Here is a 20,338-nt window from a genome sequence, read left to right as displayed (position 1 = left end):
ATGTTGTTTGAACTTTCCCTGAACTGTGCTCTGAATGTGTGTATATTCACTCAAATTGTTGTTTCCATAAACCGTATGTGCTCTGAGTCTTTGTACTGTTTATTAAAGTTGACAATGTGTTTATTTTCCCAAATTCCGTTTCCATGAGTGCTCTGAATCAGTATACTGTTGATTCAAGTTAATTGTGTATTTTTCCAACCCATGTTTCACCAAAGAACCTGGTCTTATTATACTATAGTTACTCTATGACTATTTTTCAGGGCATTTTTCTTTATTGACAGCAGCAGTTTTGAAAGTTTTGCACATCCTCTCCTTTCAGGTTGAGACTAATGAGTGTTCAAACTCACAACATACCAAATGCAAGGCAAACACTGTACTCCCTTGTCCACTGTACCAGTCACTAAACTGTAGTGGGACTCTTTTTCAGGGCATGTCTTAATCAGTGAGTGCTCATCTCACTTGGCCATTGCACCGGTCACTAACACTGTAATGTGATTACTGTAATTCTTGTTTCTTTCACTGTAACTTTATGTTCACTGTTTTCACGGTCACCTCTGTACTGTGAACTTATCAACGCCGTGAAAACCTGTTGTGATTATTTTTGATTCCAATCACTTGGCACCATCGTGAAGTTAAAGTTCAATGAAAACGTCCATTTTCCTTCCACCGTGAAATTTTGCTACCGTGAAGATAAAGTGAATTACAGTATTTATAGGGCATATTTTGTGAAGCGGTGAGCGTTGTTTTGAAAGTGTTGCACATCCTCTCCTTCCAGATGGAGACTGACGAGTGCTCCCCCGACCCCTGTACCCACGGGACCTGTCAGGACCTGCTTGCTGACTACGCCTGCCACTGTCAGCACGGCTTCATGGGGAGGAACTGTGACAACCCCGTCCCAGAATGCCTTGGTCCGCTTCCCGAGGATGGATCGCCATGGCAACACAACCTGACTGGGTCTGTGGTGACGGTGGAATGGGGCTATGCTAAGGTAAGACACATATGGGCATGATGCCCAATTATGGGTAAAGGTCTGTTTCCTTAGCTAGGAGTAAAAAAATATTGGTATGATGCTCAAATATTGGTATCAGTTATGTTTCAAATATGGACATGATGTCCAAATATGGGTAAAGGTCTGTTTCCTTGGCTAGGAGGAAAAAAATATTGGCACGATGTTCAAATATAGGTATCAGTTCTGTTTCATTTGAGCTGGGAAAAAAGACAAATATGGACATGATGTCCAAATATGTATAAACAGTCTGTTTTCTTAGAGCTATAGGATGTAAAAAAAATGGGGCATGATGACCAAATATGGGTAAAAGTTCTGTTTAATTTGATCTGAAAGGAAAGAGAAATACGTTCATGATGCCATGTGTCTGTAATGCTTTTGGGTTTCAGCAAAGTGTGGTTCCATCAACTGACTAAAGTACACATAAAAAGTTTAATGTCCAACACTGAACCTGTAGGCTGAGTTAAGTAAGTTTCTAAAGCACTTACTGACGTAGAAAGTGCCTCTTGAGGAGGTAAAGATGAATTGTTTAACCAGAAAAGGAAGCAGGTTAAAGCTTCAAGTGGCGCAGTCCATTAACCCTGCCCACCCCTCATCTACTTCCCCATTAGTACGGCCCACTGGGATTGCCCCTAACATTACCATATTTGGAAGTCCACACTTCAAGGGTCCCTGTGTCTTTGGGAGTTCAATAGATGACAGATGTTTAGAACTGGTGGTGCTTTTGAGACATGAATGGGCGCCAGTCTTACAGTTTATAACATGAATTAAACTACAACATGTGTCTGAAACCAGAGTGGTTCAGTGCTCCATTTTGAACCCTTAGGCACCTTGATAGATGTGGTTTGTGTAGTGTAGAGCTTATTTCATTGGCAGTGTTTGTGTGTCTGATATTTGAAAGGAGTGACAGGAATAATATGTGTCTTCTTAAGTTCCCTGTTAAATTATACTGTGATGCCAAGAACAGATGCTATGCTTCTTTTAGCAATCCTTCTTTCCGAACAATCAAACATGTTCAGCTTTAAGATCAACATTAGGGAATAGTTCAAAAGGAAAACAACTTTTGCACTGCAGCCCTGATTTCAGCACCAGGGAAAGTTCTTATATTCTGTATGTTGCCTTCACATAACCAGATGGAACAAGCTACTGGAGTGACTTGACAACACATGAATACAGATAAAATGGTCACAGTAGAAATGTGGCACTATAGACAGAACTCAATGCTTGGATAGATGGGAAAAATCATCTAATGGGCCACCAAAAAGTGGTCACCTTGGCCAGGTGGCCCTTGTGCAGATGTCGTCACTTGTACAGGTTTCCTACACTTATGTCAATGGGGACAATAATCTAAAGGACCAGTAAAAAGTTGCCTCTATAGCCCAGTGGCTCTTCTGCAGATGTGGTCTCTAGTATGTGTTTGATTGTATTCCATTTTTCCCTTAGAAACTATATCACCAGTGCACTTCTTCTGTTCACATCTTTTTAACAAAGTTGCATCATACCTTCACAAGGTTATATCTTCAGATAGTATTGATTCTTTCATTTCTATTCTAGCCTTTGGAAATCCCATACTGATCGCCCTGCAGCAAAGTTGGATTCATCCCAAAATGACATCGACCATTATCAGAGTTTCATATGCACTGGTCTATATGCATGTGACCCAGGGGCAGCTGTGTTTACTGTAAGTTGTAATGGACGCTGCATTATTGAGCTCTCTGTAAGTTCCTCAGGCAATAGTTGAGGATGAAAATTTGAAAAAAAAAATATTTTACCCCATCTATGTTCTAATCTGAATGGGAGGGAATGTATACATTTCATCTACGCTCGTTCTCACTTATATGTACACATTTTGTAATCACCGTTACCGTTAGATGTAAGACCTTCCTTACATTAAGATATGCCAGATATAAGGTGCCAAACTGTCGTTTTTTAGAAGCCAGAAAAGTTTTAAATCGTTTGGCACCTTATATGTGGCATATCTTAATGTCAGGAACGTCCTACTTCAAACGGTAACGAAAGGTACAAAATGTGCACATTGAAATGAGAACGAGCGTAGGAATTGTTTTGATTTTCTGGAAATCTGCAGTTTAAGCCGGGCCTATCTATTTCCTTTGTTCTCACCCTTTTTGATGAAGAGAATGAATTTTAAATATAAAACTAAGCTGCCCATTTACCACATTATGGCACTCAGCACTTATGAGAAAGGACATGGAATTGAAACACAAAGCACTACCTGTGGCCTAGCCCCCCCCCCCATGCTGTTGTGGCCTGTGTGGCCCAAGGACCTAAAAAGACATAGACACTGCCACTAGTAACCGAAACTTTATGGACATGATGATTTAGCCATATGGAAACAAACAGAGAGCTGGGAGGAAAAATTGGGCTCATCTTTCCGACCGTGAGGTCCAAAAACATCCCGATAATTTCCTCGCCACTGATCCATATAAGCCTCGTCCACATCCCCGTAAACCCCCCGGTCATCCCTTATGCTCCTGAGGCGTGCTTAACGAGAACGGCGCGTTCCTTTCCAATCCCGGCAGCTTTTCTCCCCATTCCAGCCCGCTATAATGTAAACCCATCTGGTCAAACGACCACTCAACCTGCACTCGTATATTCTGAATGCCGTTTCCCAAGCTGGAACCATTTTCATCAAATTTACGACCGTTAGATTTGTCAGAAAAAGCACCACTTACAGTCTGTGTACATGTGTACACACACAGATATATCATCTACTGTCAAACCTGTATACAGGTTGCGACCACCTCTACAGAAGGACCACTTGGCCATTTTTGCTACTTTCAGTGGTACTTTATGTAATTTCCCATTGACACAAGCTTTAAGAATCCTGTCTCTTGTGGCCACCTGTCTACAATTTCCACATTTTCAAGTCCCTTGAGTGGTTGCTACACAATGTACAAGAAGACTTGACCATACTTTCTTTACTTCAAGGCTGTTCAATGACGATTGACAATAAGTGCTCTTCTCCTCTGCCCTTTCCTGGCCAATTCACTAGTCTGTCTGGCTGACCAATTCATATCCAGAACTTTGCCCATTAACTGAAGATACTGTCCCTATCTCTCCCTTACACCTTATAAAGAGTGTTAGTTGCTCAAACAACCAACAGCCACAGTGTAGTTGATATAATGACCAACACCCAGGCTCGACAGCAATTTCTTTCTTAGAGATAGCAGCTGAATAACTTTGCCGAGTGAGGGATGAGTGTTGGAGACAGTTTGTCTGGCGCTGTGCCTGGTGTGGACATCGGTCCTTCCCTACATTTTATCACCTGGAGCCTGTGCCCAACCAACAGCCACAGTGTAGTTGATATAATGACCAACACCCAGGCTCGACAGCCATTTCTTATTTGGAGATAGCAGCTGAATAACTTTGCCCAGTGAGGGATGAGTGTTGGAGCCTGTGCCCAACCAACAGCCACAGTGTAGTTGATATAATGACCAACACCCAGGTTTGACAGCCATTTCTTTCTTGGAGATAGCAGCTGAATAACTTTGCCCAGTGAGGGATGAGTATCAGAGACAGTTTGTCTGGCACTGTGCCTGGTGTGGACATCGGTCCTTCCCTACATTTTATCACCTGGAGTCTGTGCCCAATCTGCAGCACGCAGCGTTCTGTAGCAGGAAATTAGAGTCTGGGGAACAATAAAGCGACGCTGTTAACAGATAAACACCTCTGCATACAGAGTGGGGGCGGGGAGGAGTGACGAAATTACCTGGAAATTTGGAATGTCTGGAACTTGTGGCATGTAAGAGGAGTGGAGTATTTAATGGCTCGTGGTACTGATGGTTTCTTCATATTTCAATCAAAGACCTATCAATAGAAACATTTGCCTGAAGTGCCATCATTATGACATGTCTCAAAGGTATCATATATTTTACTGAAAATCTTTGTGAATTGTTGTATCAGCTAGCTTGTAGTGTTGTAAGGCAGGGTATGAAATAAAATACTCCCTCACATAATTGGAAATCAATACTGAACTACCAGGAGTACAAAATTAATTGGTCCTTCGTGAGTGAAAAATTGCCGGGATAATGGAGATGGACATTCAATTAATAAACCTGTGGTTCTATTGGAGTTTGAGGTACCAGAATGTAAATAAAATGTGACTAAGTCATCAGACATCTATTGTACAGGCTATAGGGAATACAGTGGGTACACCAATTGCATTAACAGAACTAAGTATACTTCGTCTTATTATCTATTATCATTTTCCCCTCATGGACATTGTTAGCTGCTCTTTTGATTCTGTATCTGCCAATTACTCACTCACCCAATCATGGATACAAATTGTGTATAGTGTAAGAAGTTTACATTTTACTTGATAATTGATAACTTACATGTGAAAACTGAGTAAAAGGTAGCAATTGATCACATTTAGCATTCGATGCAGGCATGATAATTGTATGACCTTGGACCCTTACAGATTACATCACACCGAATGCCGGCAACCTCTACAGTATAACTGCATTATATATAGCTCATGCTGTGGATGTTAGAGACAGCTACAGATGGTCATTTAGTAGTCACTAAGCGATAAAAGATTGTGTATGTCTAGATTTAGTGCTGTTCAATTTGTCCCTGCATATGAATTACTCTGGGCTAAAAATGGACAAAATCAGTTCCTGTACATTGTAATTGCTTGTAGACCATATAAGAAATCTGTAGCTAGGTTTTTAGTTATATGCTGTAAAATGTGTTGGTAAATTTGAAGTAATTTATTGAGGGAATATTTAGCTCTTGGCCAAGGGCTCAGGTTACACAAAGCAGCTATATCAGGGCCAATCGGTTTAATGTCTACTAGCAACACAATGTAATCAATACATCAGGACAAAAAGTATTTCATGCCTTCTACAAGCATTGTCCCTTGTGTAAAAAAATAACTTCAAGCAAATTACAGAAGACACCAGCCTAAGTACCCAGTGTAGTGATAATTTAAACAAGCAAGCACCTGCCTGCATGGAGGCCTTGTGTGGATGCTTCTCAAAATCAATCTTGAGAAAGATGCAGGGAATTGATTCATTTCTTTTGCAGACTCTACCTCCAAGGGTAGCTTATAGAATGATATATCAAAGATAAGATAGATAATACAATGATTTTAAAGTGCACTATTAATAGATACAGGGATTAGTTATGCTATTAGAGGTGCATGACATTGTGCAGTTATCTTATCAGGCAAAGCTTAATGTCAAGAATTGTATGTGTCTTGCTTCAAATGCTACATGTAGGTTTGAATGTACTGCCAACTTTTATTCTGTTTTAAAAATGTCTCACTTTTCCCCTACCGCTATTTTTAGTCAAGTTTTCCGAGAGTAGTTTCTGCTGGTATAACTGCCAGAGGCAATATTGTACCCACCTGTTGATTGAGGTGTCAAATTACCACATCACTGCCGGCTGTAATTTGAAACTGATTAGAATCAAAATCACCATCAGCTCACTCATATTACAACCCGACTCATATGTAGCAATATCCCCTCTCGGAGTCAGGGTTATGACCTTCAGGTGACCTCTAAGGAAGTGTTACTACTTGAGGTCAGGAGGTGACTGGGTCTGAGCCTGGGGGACTGCTACCTTAAGACCTGTAATGTCTAAGACTTATTGGGAAGACAATATAGATCTAGGCCAACTCGCTTTATTGCTTATTTGATATTACCCGGTGTAATTTGATACAGCTTGGATTCCTCCCGTCATCAATAATTATAGATATTGCATGGATATAGAATATATTGATGAGGGATGCAGATAAAGGTGGATATCAAGGAACCGATGATATGTTTTTTTTAAATCGTCTGTAAAAAAAGGTTTTTTAGGGAGTGTGAGTGTTGGTGACCAGCATCACTAGGGAAGATATGGGTAGGTGGTAATGATACTTGTTATTTGAGTTTTAAGCTCTCGAGAAAATGAAGGCCAAGTTATATTTTGGTTTGAAATTCTGTCAGAAATCAAAACAAACGGTGAAAATGAATTTCATTTTTCATCTTGACAAGCGATAATACGGGTAATTGTCCAATCATTTATTTATATAATAAATGTCTTTATTAGATATAAACATGATTATAGTTTATAGTCTCCAATTATAGTTCTTAAATGTCTCAAAGTTTCATGGCATGCATTAACCACTATAACATCTTTAACATTTGCAAGAGTATTTCAGACGGAGCTACGTTGAATACACTTCATGCTAATCAAACACTTTTTGTCATTTTCTTTTAATGTTTTCAGTACTATTCAATACTACTAAGATACACATTAAGAAAAAAATGTAACAAAAATGCCTAACAAAAAACAAAACAATTTGCACTATGCAATCTATAGTTCAAGGTGGCAGGTACATCAGTTGTGTCTGTACACCTCTGAAAATGAGAGAGTCTGTGATCTGCGTCCAAGGCGTCTCAGCCTTGCAGGTTCGGGTTGTGGATCTCGTGAAGAGATAATTGTTCTCACTCGAAGAGACAGAGTCTGAATTGGCACTTGACATCATTTTAATCAGTTCGCAAGTGATGGTACAGAGTTCAAAGCATCACAGATGTCAACGGCCTAGTACTGCAACTAGGTGGGTAACTGAAGTTACACAGGTCACGGGATACCTGTTGAGTAACCACTTAAGATGGAGTTAGCGTGCCTCTTAATATAACGGACTATAACAAGACTATATTCTATAATACAAATCAGTCATTAACTAGGAGAGGTAACTGGCTCTGCCAGTGTAAAATCTGAACTGGGGAAACATTAAACGCAGTAACTAGCCAAAGCATGAAGTTAAAAGCTGATACGAGGTAAAATCGTGCGGTAGCACTGGGACGAGTGCACATATTCTGTCCAAAATCACAAACAGTCAACTTCACGTACAGTGTGAGCTCATTCCTCTCTCTGATGAGCGACTGGTATCAACAAACACAGTATTTAACAGACGGCATATACAATATATACAGAAAAAAGGTGCAGGTGAGTGTAACTCAGGCTCTGCCCGAATCTGCCTCGGTTCTAAAATGGGAGCTTCAGTGTTCACACTGACTTTATACATGGCTGCAAGACTCGGTCTTGTGTACATAGCCCATAGGGATTGTCGCTGACACTGTTTAAGCTCGAGACGATGGTGCAAACTTAAGTGAACTAAACTACTTACTACCACATGTGCGTAACTTACAATGTGTCGACGGAGACGGTAGAACAAGAGTGCTTAACTGACAGAAACTATACGCAATGCTTAATACTTAAAGTTCGCATGACATGAGTCTGATGTGGGGACGGCGGTGGCGTGTCAAGCTCTGAGTCCCAGATTCAGTTGATCTCAGAGCTCACGTGTGTTCTCGCGCAATCTCGTGTGACATGCGCCGTTCTCGCGAGAACAATTCCGTCATATGCTGCCTACTGTCATCATGTGTGCCTAATTGTTCTCACTCGAAGAGACAGAGTCTGAATTGGCACTTGACATCATTTTAATCAGTTCGCAAGTGATGGTACAGAGTTCAAAGCATCACAGATGTCAACGGCCAGACCGAAGGCGCCAAGAAGACTCCGATGAGAGGTAAGTTTTGTCTGTTGTCGTGCAGGGTTGCCTAAATAAAGTTTGGTCGCGGTACCGTCGTTGACCGCGGACCCTGGGGGAAAACTGAGATCCACAACTACTATCCGATGCCTTCGGCGCGTTTCTGGGCGGTCTGGAGTGGGGATGTGATGAAGTCGCTTCCGAACGGCGGTAACTGGAAGGGCCCCTGTGTGGCTCCATGCCCGGTCTCCTTGTCGATGTAGCGATCTATGGCCTTGCTGTAGGTTTTTGGCAGTGTTGTGGTTGCGTCTGAAGCATGGATGACTTCATGTAATGAACATGCTGCATACTGCTCTGCCGACGAGGGTGGTGGGACTAGCTGTCTGGGCTGGGCGCTGGTGATTGAAACTGCAAGGAGGGGACTCGCCATCTGCGTGGCTGCGGGCTTCAGGGTAGGGAGCTGCTGGAACGTGCTTGCCGTCTGGACAGGTGAGGGCTTGAAGGCACAGTCTTCGGGGCAGGGAGTCACTGACGTGGGGGCTGTGGTTGAGACTGCGGGGAGGGAACTCGCCATCTGTGTGGCTGAGGGCTACAGGGTGGGGAGCTGCTGGAACGTGCTTGCCGTCTGGACGGATGAGGGCTTGAAGGCACGGTCGTCGGGGCGGGGAGTCACTGACGTGGGTGCTGTGGTTGCAACTGCGGGAGAGGGACTCGCCATCTGTGTGGCTGCGGGCTTCAGGGCGGGGGGCTGCTGGGACGTGCTTGCCATCTGGACGTATGAGGGCTTGAAGGCACGGTCGTCGGGGCGGGGATTCACTGACGTGGGTGCTGGGGGCGTCAGTGTGAGGGGTCCTGGGCTGGTACTCGCTGTGTCGGTGCGTGCGGGATTTGGGGCGGGGCGTGGGTCGCTAACCTTCGGTGTTGGGAAGGGCAGAGATGAGGGGCAGGTGACTTGGCTTGAAGTTGTGAGTCCAGTCAATGTTTTCTCCAGGTTGGGCAGTTCTGTGTTGTGGGCGGGGACTAGTCAGAAGTTGTCCCGCGCCGCTGCGTAGTTGCCTTGACCACCCTGGTCCTTGTTGTGTGGACAGTACATTGCCGGATGCCCGGCATCCACTCCCGGTCTATGTCTGGAGCAGACCCTGCACGCGTGGATGTGCAACACGCCTGAGGCCGCTATATGGTCTGTAGCGAAGGAGCACGTGTTGCCTTCAAGTTGGTATTTGTAACAACACGTGGTTCTTGGCCCGGCTGCTCTGTCCATGTAGGCTGTTTGACCCTGGATAACGTGCGCACTGCTCGCACCGCCGAAGTCAGCTGAGGTTTTACGTAGATGGTCTTCTTTGAGTTTATGCACTTCTGCTGTGGTGGTCTTGGTATCGATGGTAACGAGACCATGTTCAACGTGAATCCACAAAATCTTATAAAAGTTTCTGATGCCGATGAAGGAATATGTGGGGATGTCGAGCATCAGACCCCTCAAAATATGGCCCCGGTTCCGGCTCTCCATGGGATTTGTGTTCGGACTCAAGATAATAGCCATTTCTCCTGCAACTAACTGATCCCACGTTAGGGAGTCATGGGTGACTGTTTTTGTGGCCGAAAATACGAATTCATGAGGCCAAGCGACTTCCCTAACCACTCTGTCGTGTGACTTCCTGGATAAACCACTTGAAAGTTTTTTACCTTGGATCAGAGACTCGCCGTCCGGAGATGTCTGCAGGTTGGCGTGGGGAGGGCGTTTCTCGGCTCCGAGTGCGCCGCCGAAGGCCGGCTGCCCGATTGAAGGTCTTGGCGCGTGCGGTGGCGGGTTACTGTGCAAAGAATGAAAGGCCCGCACCTCCTTCAAGGTGGGCACGTTGTTGTGGGACGGCGCGAAGTGCCTCTGCACGTCGACGGGAACACTCTGCTGGCGACGGCCATCTTGTTGGGAGCTGGGCGCCGCTAAGCCCCCTGGGAAGATGGACCGAAGACCCGTGACGTCATCTTCTCGTGGCCGCGGCGATATGGGGAGGGGGGTCTTTGCCGTCTCAAGTTCTGCCTCCTGAATGCCCAAGTCGGTTTTCATCTGTTCTATCCGCCTGCTGACGTCCAAAAGTTCGTTGTTCAGCTGCTCAGTCAACCTGGCGTCAGGCGTGGAGTGCCATCCGCCCTCTTCAGATTCTTCGGTGGGGGAAAGTGCGAACCGGGCCGGGGGCCTCGTTTTCCGTTTACCTGCCCCGTACATGCTTGAAATGTGAAGGAAAGGCGGTTGTGGAAGTTGCTGGTCTCGGGGAGAAGGTCTGGGCAAGAGGCAGAGGAGTAGTACGGGCGTCGGTGGAAAAACTGGCGCACAAAAGGGGCAGATAGCGGACGGAAATCAGTGCAGTCCGACTCGAACCAGATACGTGTCAAGCTCTGAGTCCCAGATTCAGTTGATCTCAGAGCTCACGTGTGTTCTCGCGCAATCTCGTGTGACATGCGCCGTTCTCGCGAGAACAATTCCGTCATATGCTGCCTACTGTCATCATGTGTGCCTCATTGCAGATGGTTGGGGCAGCCTTGAAATGGCCCAGGCACTTCTAAATTGGCGGGTAAGAGTTAGTAACAGTTACAGGGTCCAAAGGAAGTGGGGGGAGGTTGTCACTGGCAGCTCTGTTTCTCTGTTGCCTGGGTCCGAGGGACTGGTATTCAGCGGGTTGTTGCCTGGGTCCGAGGGACTGGTATTCAGCGGGTTGTTGTCTTGGTCCGAGGGACTGGTATTCAGTGGGTTGTTGTCTTGGTCCGAGGGACTAGTATTCAGTGGGTTGTTGTCTTGGTCCGAGGGACTGGTATTCAGCGGGTTGTTGTCTTGGTCCGAGGGACTGGTATTCAGCTGGTTGTTGTCTGGGTCCGAGGGACTGGTATTCAGTGGGTTGTTGTCTGGGTCCGAGAGACTGGTATTCAGCGGGTTGTTGCCTGGGTCCGAGGGACTGGTATTCAGCGGGTTGTTGCCTGGGTCCGAGGGACTGGTATTCAGCGGGTTGTTGCCTGGGTCCGAGGGACTGGTATTCAGCGGGTTGTTGCCTGGGTCCGAGGGCTGGTTGTTGTCTGGGTGCGAGGGACTGGTATTCAGCGGGTTGTTGTCTGGGTCCCAGGGACTGGTATTCAGCGGGTTGTTGTCTGGGTCCCAGGGACTGGTATTCAGCGGGTTGTTGTCTGGGTCCGAGGGACTGGTATTCAGCGGGTTGTTGTCTGGGTCCAAGGGACTGGTATTCAGATGGTTGTTGTCTGGGCCCGAGGGACTGGTATTCAGCGGGTTGTTGTCTGGGTCCGAGGGACTGGTATTCAGATAGTTGCCTTAGACCTGTACTGTTAGGCCTCAGCGGCAGTACAACATGTTCATACTCAAGGTCCTGAGAAGCAGTGTGCTTCTGGGCATTTCCTGAGTTTCTGCCATTCTTCAAGGATTCATTTGCTGCCTGCCCTGTCTGATCTCGCCCACTGATTGTGACACTAGCGGATGCATTACTGAAAACGACTGGGGGGGTTGGGCCAGAGGGAGGATTCCGGGTCCTCCTCTTGTGCCAGATTATGAGTTTTATAGTTATGAAGACAATGATGGCAAGACCCGCTGCTGCTCCAAACTCATAGCCAATGAGAACAGGGAGGGAGAGGCCAGCAGGTTGGGGTTGTGCTGAAGGTAGAGCATCCGAGAGAACAAAGGGTGTGGAGAAAGTGGGAGCAGATTCATGGTAGATAGAACTGCTGTCTGGATTGTTTGAGGCGTCGGTCATAGTTAGAGGACCTGGTGTTGTTACTGGTGCCACTTTGACAGTCGTGGATCGTAGATCAGATCTTCAGAACTGATGTCTTCAAGCTTTTGCCCATGGAAGTTGCTAGGTATGTCACGTGACTCTATATATACTGCAGGAACAAAGGGAAAAAAATCATACTTTTACATCTTGTTTTTCATTGTGTCATTTCATAATGTGGCTTTTCAGTCTTACACCGTCCTGCTCCTCTGCCATACTATACTATTCCTAACAAGGAAACAAGTAGAAAAAACAAAACACCTGCAGGCTTTCTTTTTGTTCTGTATATACAGGGCTCGAAATAGTGGGTGCATGTGCACCCAGTGCACCCAAAATTGGAGCTGTGCACCTAATTTTTGACTGTGGGTGCACTGGTGCACCTATATATTTTTGTAGCCTATAGGGTTAAGATACTATTGTACACTAGTATACAGAATATTCTTGAAATGTAAGTATAAAAAACAGCATGATAACTTTTTGCTGTACTTTATTTAATGTATTATTTGTTTGAAATTTTAAAGTTAGCTAATAGTATAGAATTACAGATTGAAGTTCTTAAGAAAGGCAGCAGCGTTAAACTTTGTAATTATGTTCTGAAGAACATGCAACTTTATTTTATGTGGTGCACCCAAAATTCTTTCTGTGCACCCAATTTTTTGAGTTGGGTGCACCAGTGCACCTATTCCAAAAGATGAATTTCGAGCCCTGATATAATATTTTCAGCCATCTTATGTTAGATATTAGTCAAGTTCACATTAGGGAACTAGTTGTCACTTAAAAATTCTAATCTACCAGGAGAAAGGCACAAACTTCAACAGATATCCACAATATACTGTGTAACAGTAACCATCTCAATGTTATCTGGATGGTAAACTTTGTTTACAAGCAGAAGTGTCCTGATATAGACAAAGATTAAGTCTCACCATGAGAGGCAGCAACCTGAAGAAATATACACTTTAATCCTTCAGAAACAGCCTCAAGTTTACTGGGAAGTTCTCACCTGGTCTGAAGCTTATGAAACATTGAAGTTGAAGGAAGTCGCACCTGTGGTAGTGGTACCTGGCGTGGCAAACTCGGGGGTAACTGCACAGTTTGTTTGACCTTTGTTTGAACACCCTGAGGAAATGCATTACAATTACAAGGCCACATACCTCGACCCCTCTGTTCACATGGCTGAGACTCTGGTATGTAGAATGTGAAGAGCTGACATACATGTACTAATGGTGTTGACAGTTTGGGCAACAACAGAAGATAAAGCTCACTTACTGACTTGTAATTACTGGCTTTACAATAAAAAGCGAACTAGCAGACCTGGGTCTGAACTAAAATTATAGTAATATGTAAAATTGGACGGAATTGTTTCAATGTGGCTTATGACTGGAGGTGGTTGAATGTATACCAGGCGGTCAGGTTTGACTTTGATGGATTTTTAGCTCATGAGGAAGTGACAGAAGTTTCTAGCAGAAAGGCTTTTGTACTGAATAATGACATCAAAAACTAGTCAGAAGTTGTCTTAGACAAGATCTATTGTTCCATTACAGTTGACGAAGGCTGAATAATACCATGTTTGTCATTATTATTATCATGGCACTCCTGGGACCACAACAGGAGCGCTCCTTGATATGACTGAGTGTGATGGGACACTGGGTTGGACACATTTGGGTCATGTCTAAGGAATGGAGATGGTTCTCTCAAAGTACATGAAAGTTTGATGGAGAAGGTGAATATAGGAGACAGGGGAAATGACGTCCGTTAATATTTTTATCTTAAAGTGTCTTCAAGCATTCACAGTTTCATACTTTCATACTTAAAGCATTATGGTACACCAGAGCAGACATTTTGGGGTTATTCTTAGGAAATGGACATGTTGCCTGTAATTGGTACATGTAACTTTGATAAGAAAATCAAATATATGAGACACAAGAAAAGATTTTCTTCACAACCTATAAGATGTATAATTATATCATTAGGTTGTTTCTAAGACAATGGAACCAAAGGTGATTCTTGCTTTATTGATAAAGAAGACAAACTATGGTAGAGACAAGAAACAACTTTTGTTACAGAAATCTTAAACAATCAATATAAGACAATATGAGTAATTCGCAAGACATCATGAAGAAGCTCAAATATAGAAAATACAAGAAATAATGGATTTCTTAACAATTGTCTTTTCATCATCTTTCATAATTTTCTTGACAAGTGACTGATTCTTATGATGTACAAAATGGAGCTTTATTGAATACAAGAAGTGGCTTATAGGGTTTCTTAATTGTTGTCTTGGGAGTATCTTAAAGAGCCTCCTTGGTATGATTTAGTGACATGGTTCACAGAAATGACAGTTTTGGGTCAATAGAGTTGTACTCAGAAGCTTTGATCAGTCCAAAAGAAATCATGGGCCATTTCTGATTACCATAATGACTGACCATATTTGTAGAAACACATTGAACATATTTGAGTAAATAGATCTTTCATACAGTCAAGTGCATGTAAAAAAACATGAATATCAGAATCATTGTTCATTTTTATACCTTTTTTAAGCTAGCTTGTATGACATTTCATGCACTCAGTCTATATCAGAGTCTGATAGAATTGAGAAATGACTAATGCGTGGATCAGAATTGAACAACCTGGTTCACTCAAATAGATCCATCCACCCCAACAACGATCGAAAACAAGGCTTTGATTTGCCTTTGAAGCCTGCAGTCCACCATTCGTCATGTAAACCTGGTCAGAAAGTATAGATACCGCTGGGGTTTGAACTGGGGCTCTAGTTTCTTGTGCTGGCCTTGGGGAGATGTTGATCGGTATCTAATATATCTGTAGTTATCATGAGGAGCAACCACTGTCAGGGACTGAAATAACTACTTGCCATTTGTAGAAAATGTGAAATATTGGAAGTTTGTTTCTTTAGTTGTGTGTCTTGAGCTATTGTCTCTCCCCCAATATAGTAACACATGTAAATTACATGTAGTCTTTTCTAGAATTAAGTTATTTGTGTCAGTGCACACCTTAGGGTACACATTGCAGGCGCATGACTTATGATATTATCTTCAACGACCTGACAGACTTAAAGAGTACACATTGAAGGCATGTGATCATAGTTTCTATGAATATTGAATTGAACAACCTGTCCCCTGAAAGGTTACGTATTGCGGCAGGTGACAATGTCTATCAATATCACATGGAACGATGTGTCACACCTAGAAGCCCTGGGTTCCTGAACCTTCAGGTGTTACTTAAGATTACCTGATACAAGAGCCCCCCTGTGGATTTGATTATAATCTGAAATTGCTTGGGGAAAATTGAATTTTTCATGCCTTGATTCGATCATGGACTCCTGTAGAATATAAAGTAAGTGAAGCAAATCTTCATTGCATGATGTCACAAATAAAGCAGGGACATTTTGAGATCTACAAATTGAATAGGATTTGGGGGGAAATCTAAGAGACAGTAGAATGACACAAAATAATAAAATACATAATAATATGGAGACAAAATAAACTATGAATGACAATCTTTTCATGTTGATATTCCGATTGAGGCAGTCAATCTTTTTGTCCAAATTCAAGAATAACAAATCAAGTTGGAACTGATACCAGACTTACGTGTACTAAATACAATATTCACTGAAACCGCCCAGATGGACAGACAAAGACCATATCCTGATGTTCCTTTTGTCATTGTGTTTTAAGAAATCACATCTGTTGCTATGTGGATCAAACCTGACTGACTTCTCTCCCTCCCCCCAGGAGACGTGTAACACCTATGAGACGTGTTTCGGAGTGGCAGACCCGACAGGTGAGGGGGTTCTACAGGTGCAGCAGAAACCTCTACAGATCCAGGAGGGCGTCAGGGTCAGGTACGGACTACTCTGTATTATCTGTAACCATAGCAACAGATGGGTTAATGTCAACACTGTGTAATATTCATCTAATGCAAATTAGTATGATATATGATGTGGTGATTCTCCAAATAATGCTTACTAATGTTGCAGTTGAATGTTAAGTTGCTTCTTCTTTGGCAATAAAGACAAGTTCGTAATATGGGTACTCTTTAAGACACTGCGATTTCCAATAAAGTTATCTTGTATCTTGACAAGATGTTTTGATATTCCTTAAAATGTTTTTAATTTTTCCTCAAAGTACACTTCCTCACTAATGATAGTTAGTTGAAAACTATTAACATTTTCTTATCTTTTTGTCCACCTACAGATTCCAGCCGGACAGTCAGGAGGTCCAGTTTAGCATCCAGCCGTACAAGGTCTCCCGGGAGGGGTTTGAGCGGTGCAGTATAACACAGGGCAGGTCAACCACGGACAGCCCCACAGCAGTTCCATTTGAGCTAGACCCTGAGTTCCTCACCCTGGGGAGCAACTACTTCATAGGTATGGTTGAAATGTGTGACATTTTCTCTTTACTTATTTCTGTCAGATGTAAGATGTCAAACCAATACAGTATTTGTGTAAAAGAGAAAAATCAACACTGTCATGCATTTGTTGTTGATGATGATATAGGCAAGATTGCATTGCACAAATGTTGGGACCTCAAACAACAAATATAGTTTGAATAAATGTCTTGCAAGCCTTTGAATTCCATAAGGCTGTATGTCAAGAAGAAGCTGTCAAGATTCCAAGATTTATCAGCTGGACAAAGAATATGCTGTTGTGACCAATGTAGATAACCTGACTTTTAAAATGTTTTCCAAGTGAATTCTGACAGCCCCCTGTTCCGCTGTGACTTTGGCCTGAGGATAAACATCACGGTGAAGCCGAACCTGTGCAGACCGGAGCAGCAACCGGGCAGCGACCAGTGCAGCAACCGGGGACACTGCCTGTCCAGGAGAACACAGGTGGGAGACCACTTTGTCTCTCAGAAAAGAGATAGGAGACAACTTTGTCTTTCAGAACGTAGATGAGAGACAAGTGTTTTTTAAATAAAAACTCGGGTTGGAGACCACTTTGTCCTTTTTTAACAATATCTTTGGCATTATTTCGTGTTGTCTAATGTTGTGTGTGGCATTTCTCTTTTCTCGCTATAGTGTAAGATATATATTGAAAATCATAGGCTCAACATATATGTTTGGGTCTGACTCGTTTTATGATATTAATCTGATGTAAAAAAGTTTGTAGCAAAATGTTGTTGTTCTCTTTTAGGGAAGTTTCTATTGTGAGTGCTGTGAGGGATACACTGGGCAGTACTGTGAGGAAATGGACAGTTGCCATAGCAACCCGTGTGAAAACGGAGCCACATGTTTGGACATCAAGGATGAGCTTGGAGATGGCAACTTCACCTGTGACTGTCCACCAGGTAAGAGAGACACCTAGCAGTTACTGTTGGTGCTGCAGGTTTAAAAGTTTACCAGGTACCTAGGAGTTACCAATGATGCTTCACATTTGTAAACTTTACTTGGTTCATCCACTAGTTAGGAGAGACACCTTGCTGTTACTGTTGGTGCCTCAAGTTTGAAAAGTTTACATGGTGCATCTACCAGTTAGGAGAGACACCTGGCAGTTACTGTTAGTACTACAGGCTAGATTCTGAAGCTGTCTGCAGTCCTTGGTATTTTCCGAATTTTAGAAGAACTCAGAGATCTTTCACTTGGAAATATGATCATTGATGTATTCACTTGGAACTGCATCTCATTTATGTGAGAAAAATTTGTATGAATGATAAATGAAAGTAATCATAATTATGTTTCCCCAGGTTACACAGGAATCAGCTGCTCAGATAAGATTGACTACTGTGCGGAGTCCCCCTGTCAGAACGGAGCCCGGTGTCTGAGTGTGGAGTACGGACCGCAGTGTGTCTGCCTCAGTGGTATGTATCAGGGTTTCCACTTAACCCCAGGGTAGTGTAGTATTGTCAATGCCTTGTCTGTCTGTGTGTCTGTCTGTGTGTCTGTCTGTCTGTGTAATTCCTAATAATGAAGCATTGCCATGCATCTTCATGATCAGTTCTGCTTTTTTTGGCTTGTGATGCTGGAGGGTTTGCAAAGCTATATGGGTAAGGAAGTGAAGTCTGCCTTCTCTGATGGTCTATGTTTATGTGCTCCTTTTTCCCTTAGCCATATTTTCTTAGTTTTACTTGAAGTATTTTTATTCATCTATGCAGCTGACTAAGAATTCTACATGGAGTACCAAGATCCATTTGTCATTACTCCCAGGTTTCACGGGTGACCTTTGCCAGTTGACTCTTGACCCGTGCGACAGCCAGCCGTGCGAGCACCAGGGCGTGTGCCAGAGCAACACGACGCACTACCAGTGCGAGTGTCCCCCTGGCGTCAGCGGCCTGAACTGCGAGATCAACGCGGACGAGTGTGCGTCGAGCCCATGCAGACACGGAGTCTGTGTGGACAGGGTGAACGGCTACCAGTGCTACTGTGTGCCAGGTGACTACTGTTGGGCAACACAACTATCAATATTCAGTTAGTGAATTTAAGAAAGAAAATGCTGAAATGTAAGATCAACATAAAAACATGGTTAATGAAGGCAAAGCCATTACTTTGGTACACACAGTGTAGAGAGAGGATTTCATCAATCTCATGTTTGCATTTTCTAAATGTTATCCTTTTGCTAAATTTTCATTTGAATATGTACAACGGAGACCATAGAAGAGCCAAGTTGAAATTTGTTGCTGTTTTAGCAGTATTTTTGTGGCCGTTATACGTTATTCTCTTTGTTCTTTGGATTTTATTTAACTTTTTTTTGTGTTTCCACATGTCCTTCCATTATTATTTTGTATGTATGTTTATCTTATGTTTTGTGAAAATTGATAAAAAGAATGATTTATAAAAAAATAAAAGATGAAATAAAATTATATTTTTGTGGTATACTGTATACAAAAGGCATATCTACAGCACATGTTTTCAATTCCACCCTGTAGGTTTTAACGGGCACCACTGTGAGCATGAGTATGATGAGTGTCTGTCCGACCCCTGCCTGAACAATGGGGCGTGCGTGGACCAGCTCAACCGCTTCACCTGCGAGTGCGGGGAGGGGTACAGGGGCGAGAGGTGCGAGGTCAAGGTCGACCTGTGTGCCTCCAGCCCCTGTAAGAACGCCACGGCCTGCATCGACCAGGGGAATACAGTACACTGTGTGTGTGCTCCGGGGTTCACAGGTAATAGTAAGATTACCTCAGTTTGGAAAATGGAAACAAGGCAGCTAAATAATTGTATCTGGAGCCTGAGTGTTTTAATAGCTAACTGAAAGACCTTTAAGTTATTAGGCTTCCACTGGCTCACCAAAGGAGAGATGCCACATGTATATGCAGTATAATAATAAATATACAACATTTCAATGCTCTAACAAAAGACTTCTTCTACTCTTTTGGAAAAGAACATGTACCTTGGGTCTGAATCCTGCAACAAACTACTTATCCATTCTTGATAAATATCCCTACAACATACCTGTGTCTGATGCACAAGTACAAGTGTAGGTGAATTCATACCTCAAGAACCCTAAAGACTTCAATGCACATGTAACACTCTTGACTTCTTCCTTCCAGGTTCCCAGTGTCAAGTCCAGCTGAACTCTTGTAACTAAAGAATGATGGTTCTGGACATGTCTAAGACACAGACTCTAACATCTTATCTTGTTCCTTCCAGGATCCCAGTGTGAGGTCCAGGTGAACCCCTGTCAGAACCAACCCTGTACCCACGGTGGGACGTGCCAACCTCATGGTTCTGAGTACATCTGTGTGTGTATGGAGGGTTTCATAGGGAAGGACTGTGCAGGTCAGTCATACACTCAGGAACTGGACATCATCTGGCTTTCATATTTGTTCTTGTTGTTCAGTTGCCTTGGGCTATGTATTTGGATGCATCTCAAGCAAGTCCTCCTTGTAAAAGTTAACATACAAGTCAAATCGTCACTCAGTAACCAGGCTTTCCCTCACACAGAGCTTGAATTTCCTTTTAAGTTATTCTACAAAAAAGTTCTGTCTTGTCCATATTCTGGCAGACAAATTTGGCCTTCACCTTTCCCAGTGTTCATTTTGAGTGTTTGTTAAATTCCTACAGAACAAACATCCATTTTTGAATGTCCAATCCATACATTGA

The 20,338-nt window shown here is 43.2% G+C and overlaps 1 protein-coding gene across 1 annotated transcript in view; it reads left to right on the top strand.

The window, feature by feature from the left end:
• LOC136422534 (delta and Notch-like epidermal growth factor-related receptor) overlaps window positions 1-20,338 on the top strand; it is a 43,255-nt gene that overhangs the window by 19,612 nt on the left and 3,305 nt on the right. The window contains exons 2-10 of the mRNA XM_066410306.1: window positions 776-988; window positions 16,030-16,139; window positions 16,492-16,664; window positions 16,986-17,128; window positions 17,433-17,586; window positions 17,983-18,096; window positions 18,443-18,667; window positions 19,162-19,398; window positions 19,886-20,014. Coding sequence (XP_066266403.1) covers window positions 776-988; window positions 16,030-16,139; window positions 16,492-16,664; window positions 16,986-17,128; window positions 17,433-17,586; window positions 17,983-18,096; window positions 18,443-18,667; window positions 19,162-19,398; window positions 19,886-20,014 — 1,498 coding nt within the window. The remainder of the gene's footprint in view (window positions 1-775; window positions 989-16,029; window positions 16,140-16,491; window positions 16,665-16,985; window positions 17,129-17,432; window positions 17,587-17,982; window positions 18,097-18,442; window positions 18,668-19,161; window positions 19,399-19,885; window positions 20,015-20,338) is intronic.

The sequence above is a fragment of the Branchiostoma lanceolatum genome, chromosome 17 (genome assembly GCF_035083965.1).
Source record: "Branchiostoma lanceolatum isolate klBraLanc5 chromosome 17, klBraLanc5.hap2, whole genome shotgun sequence".
Classification (NCBI taxonomy): domain Eukaryota; kingdom Metazoa; phylum Chordata; class Leptocardii; order Amphioxiformes; family Branchiostomatidae; genus Branchiostoma; species Branchiostoma lanceolatum.
Note: the sequence above shows the minus strand (reverse complement) of the source record. Positions and strands in the feature narration are given on the sequence as shown.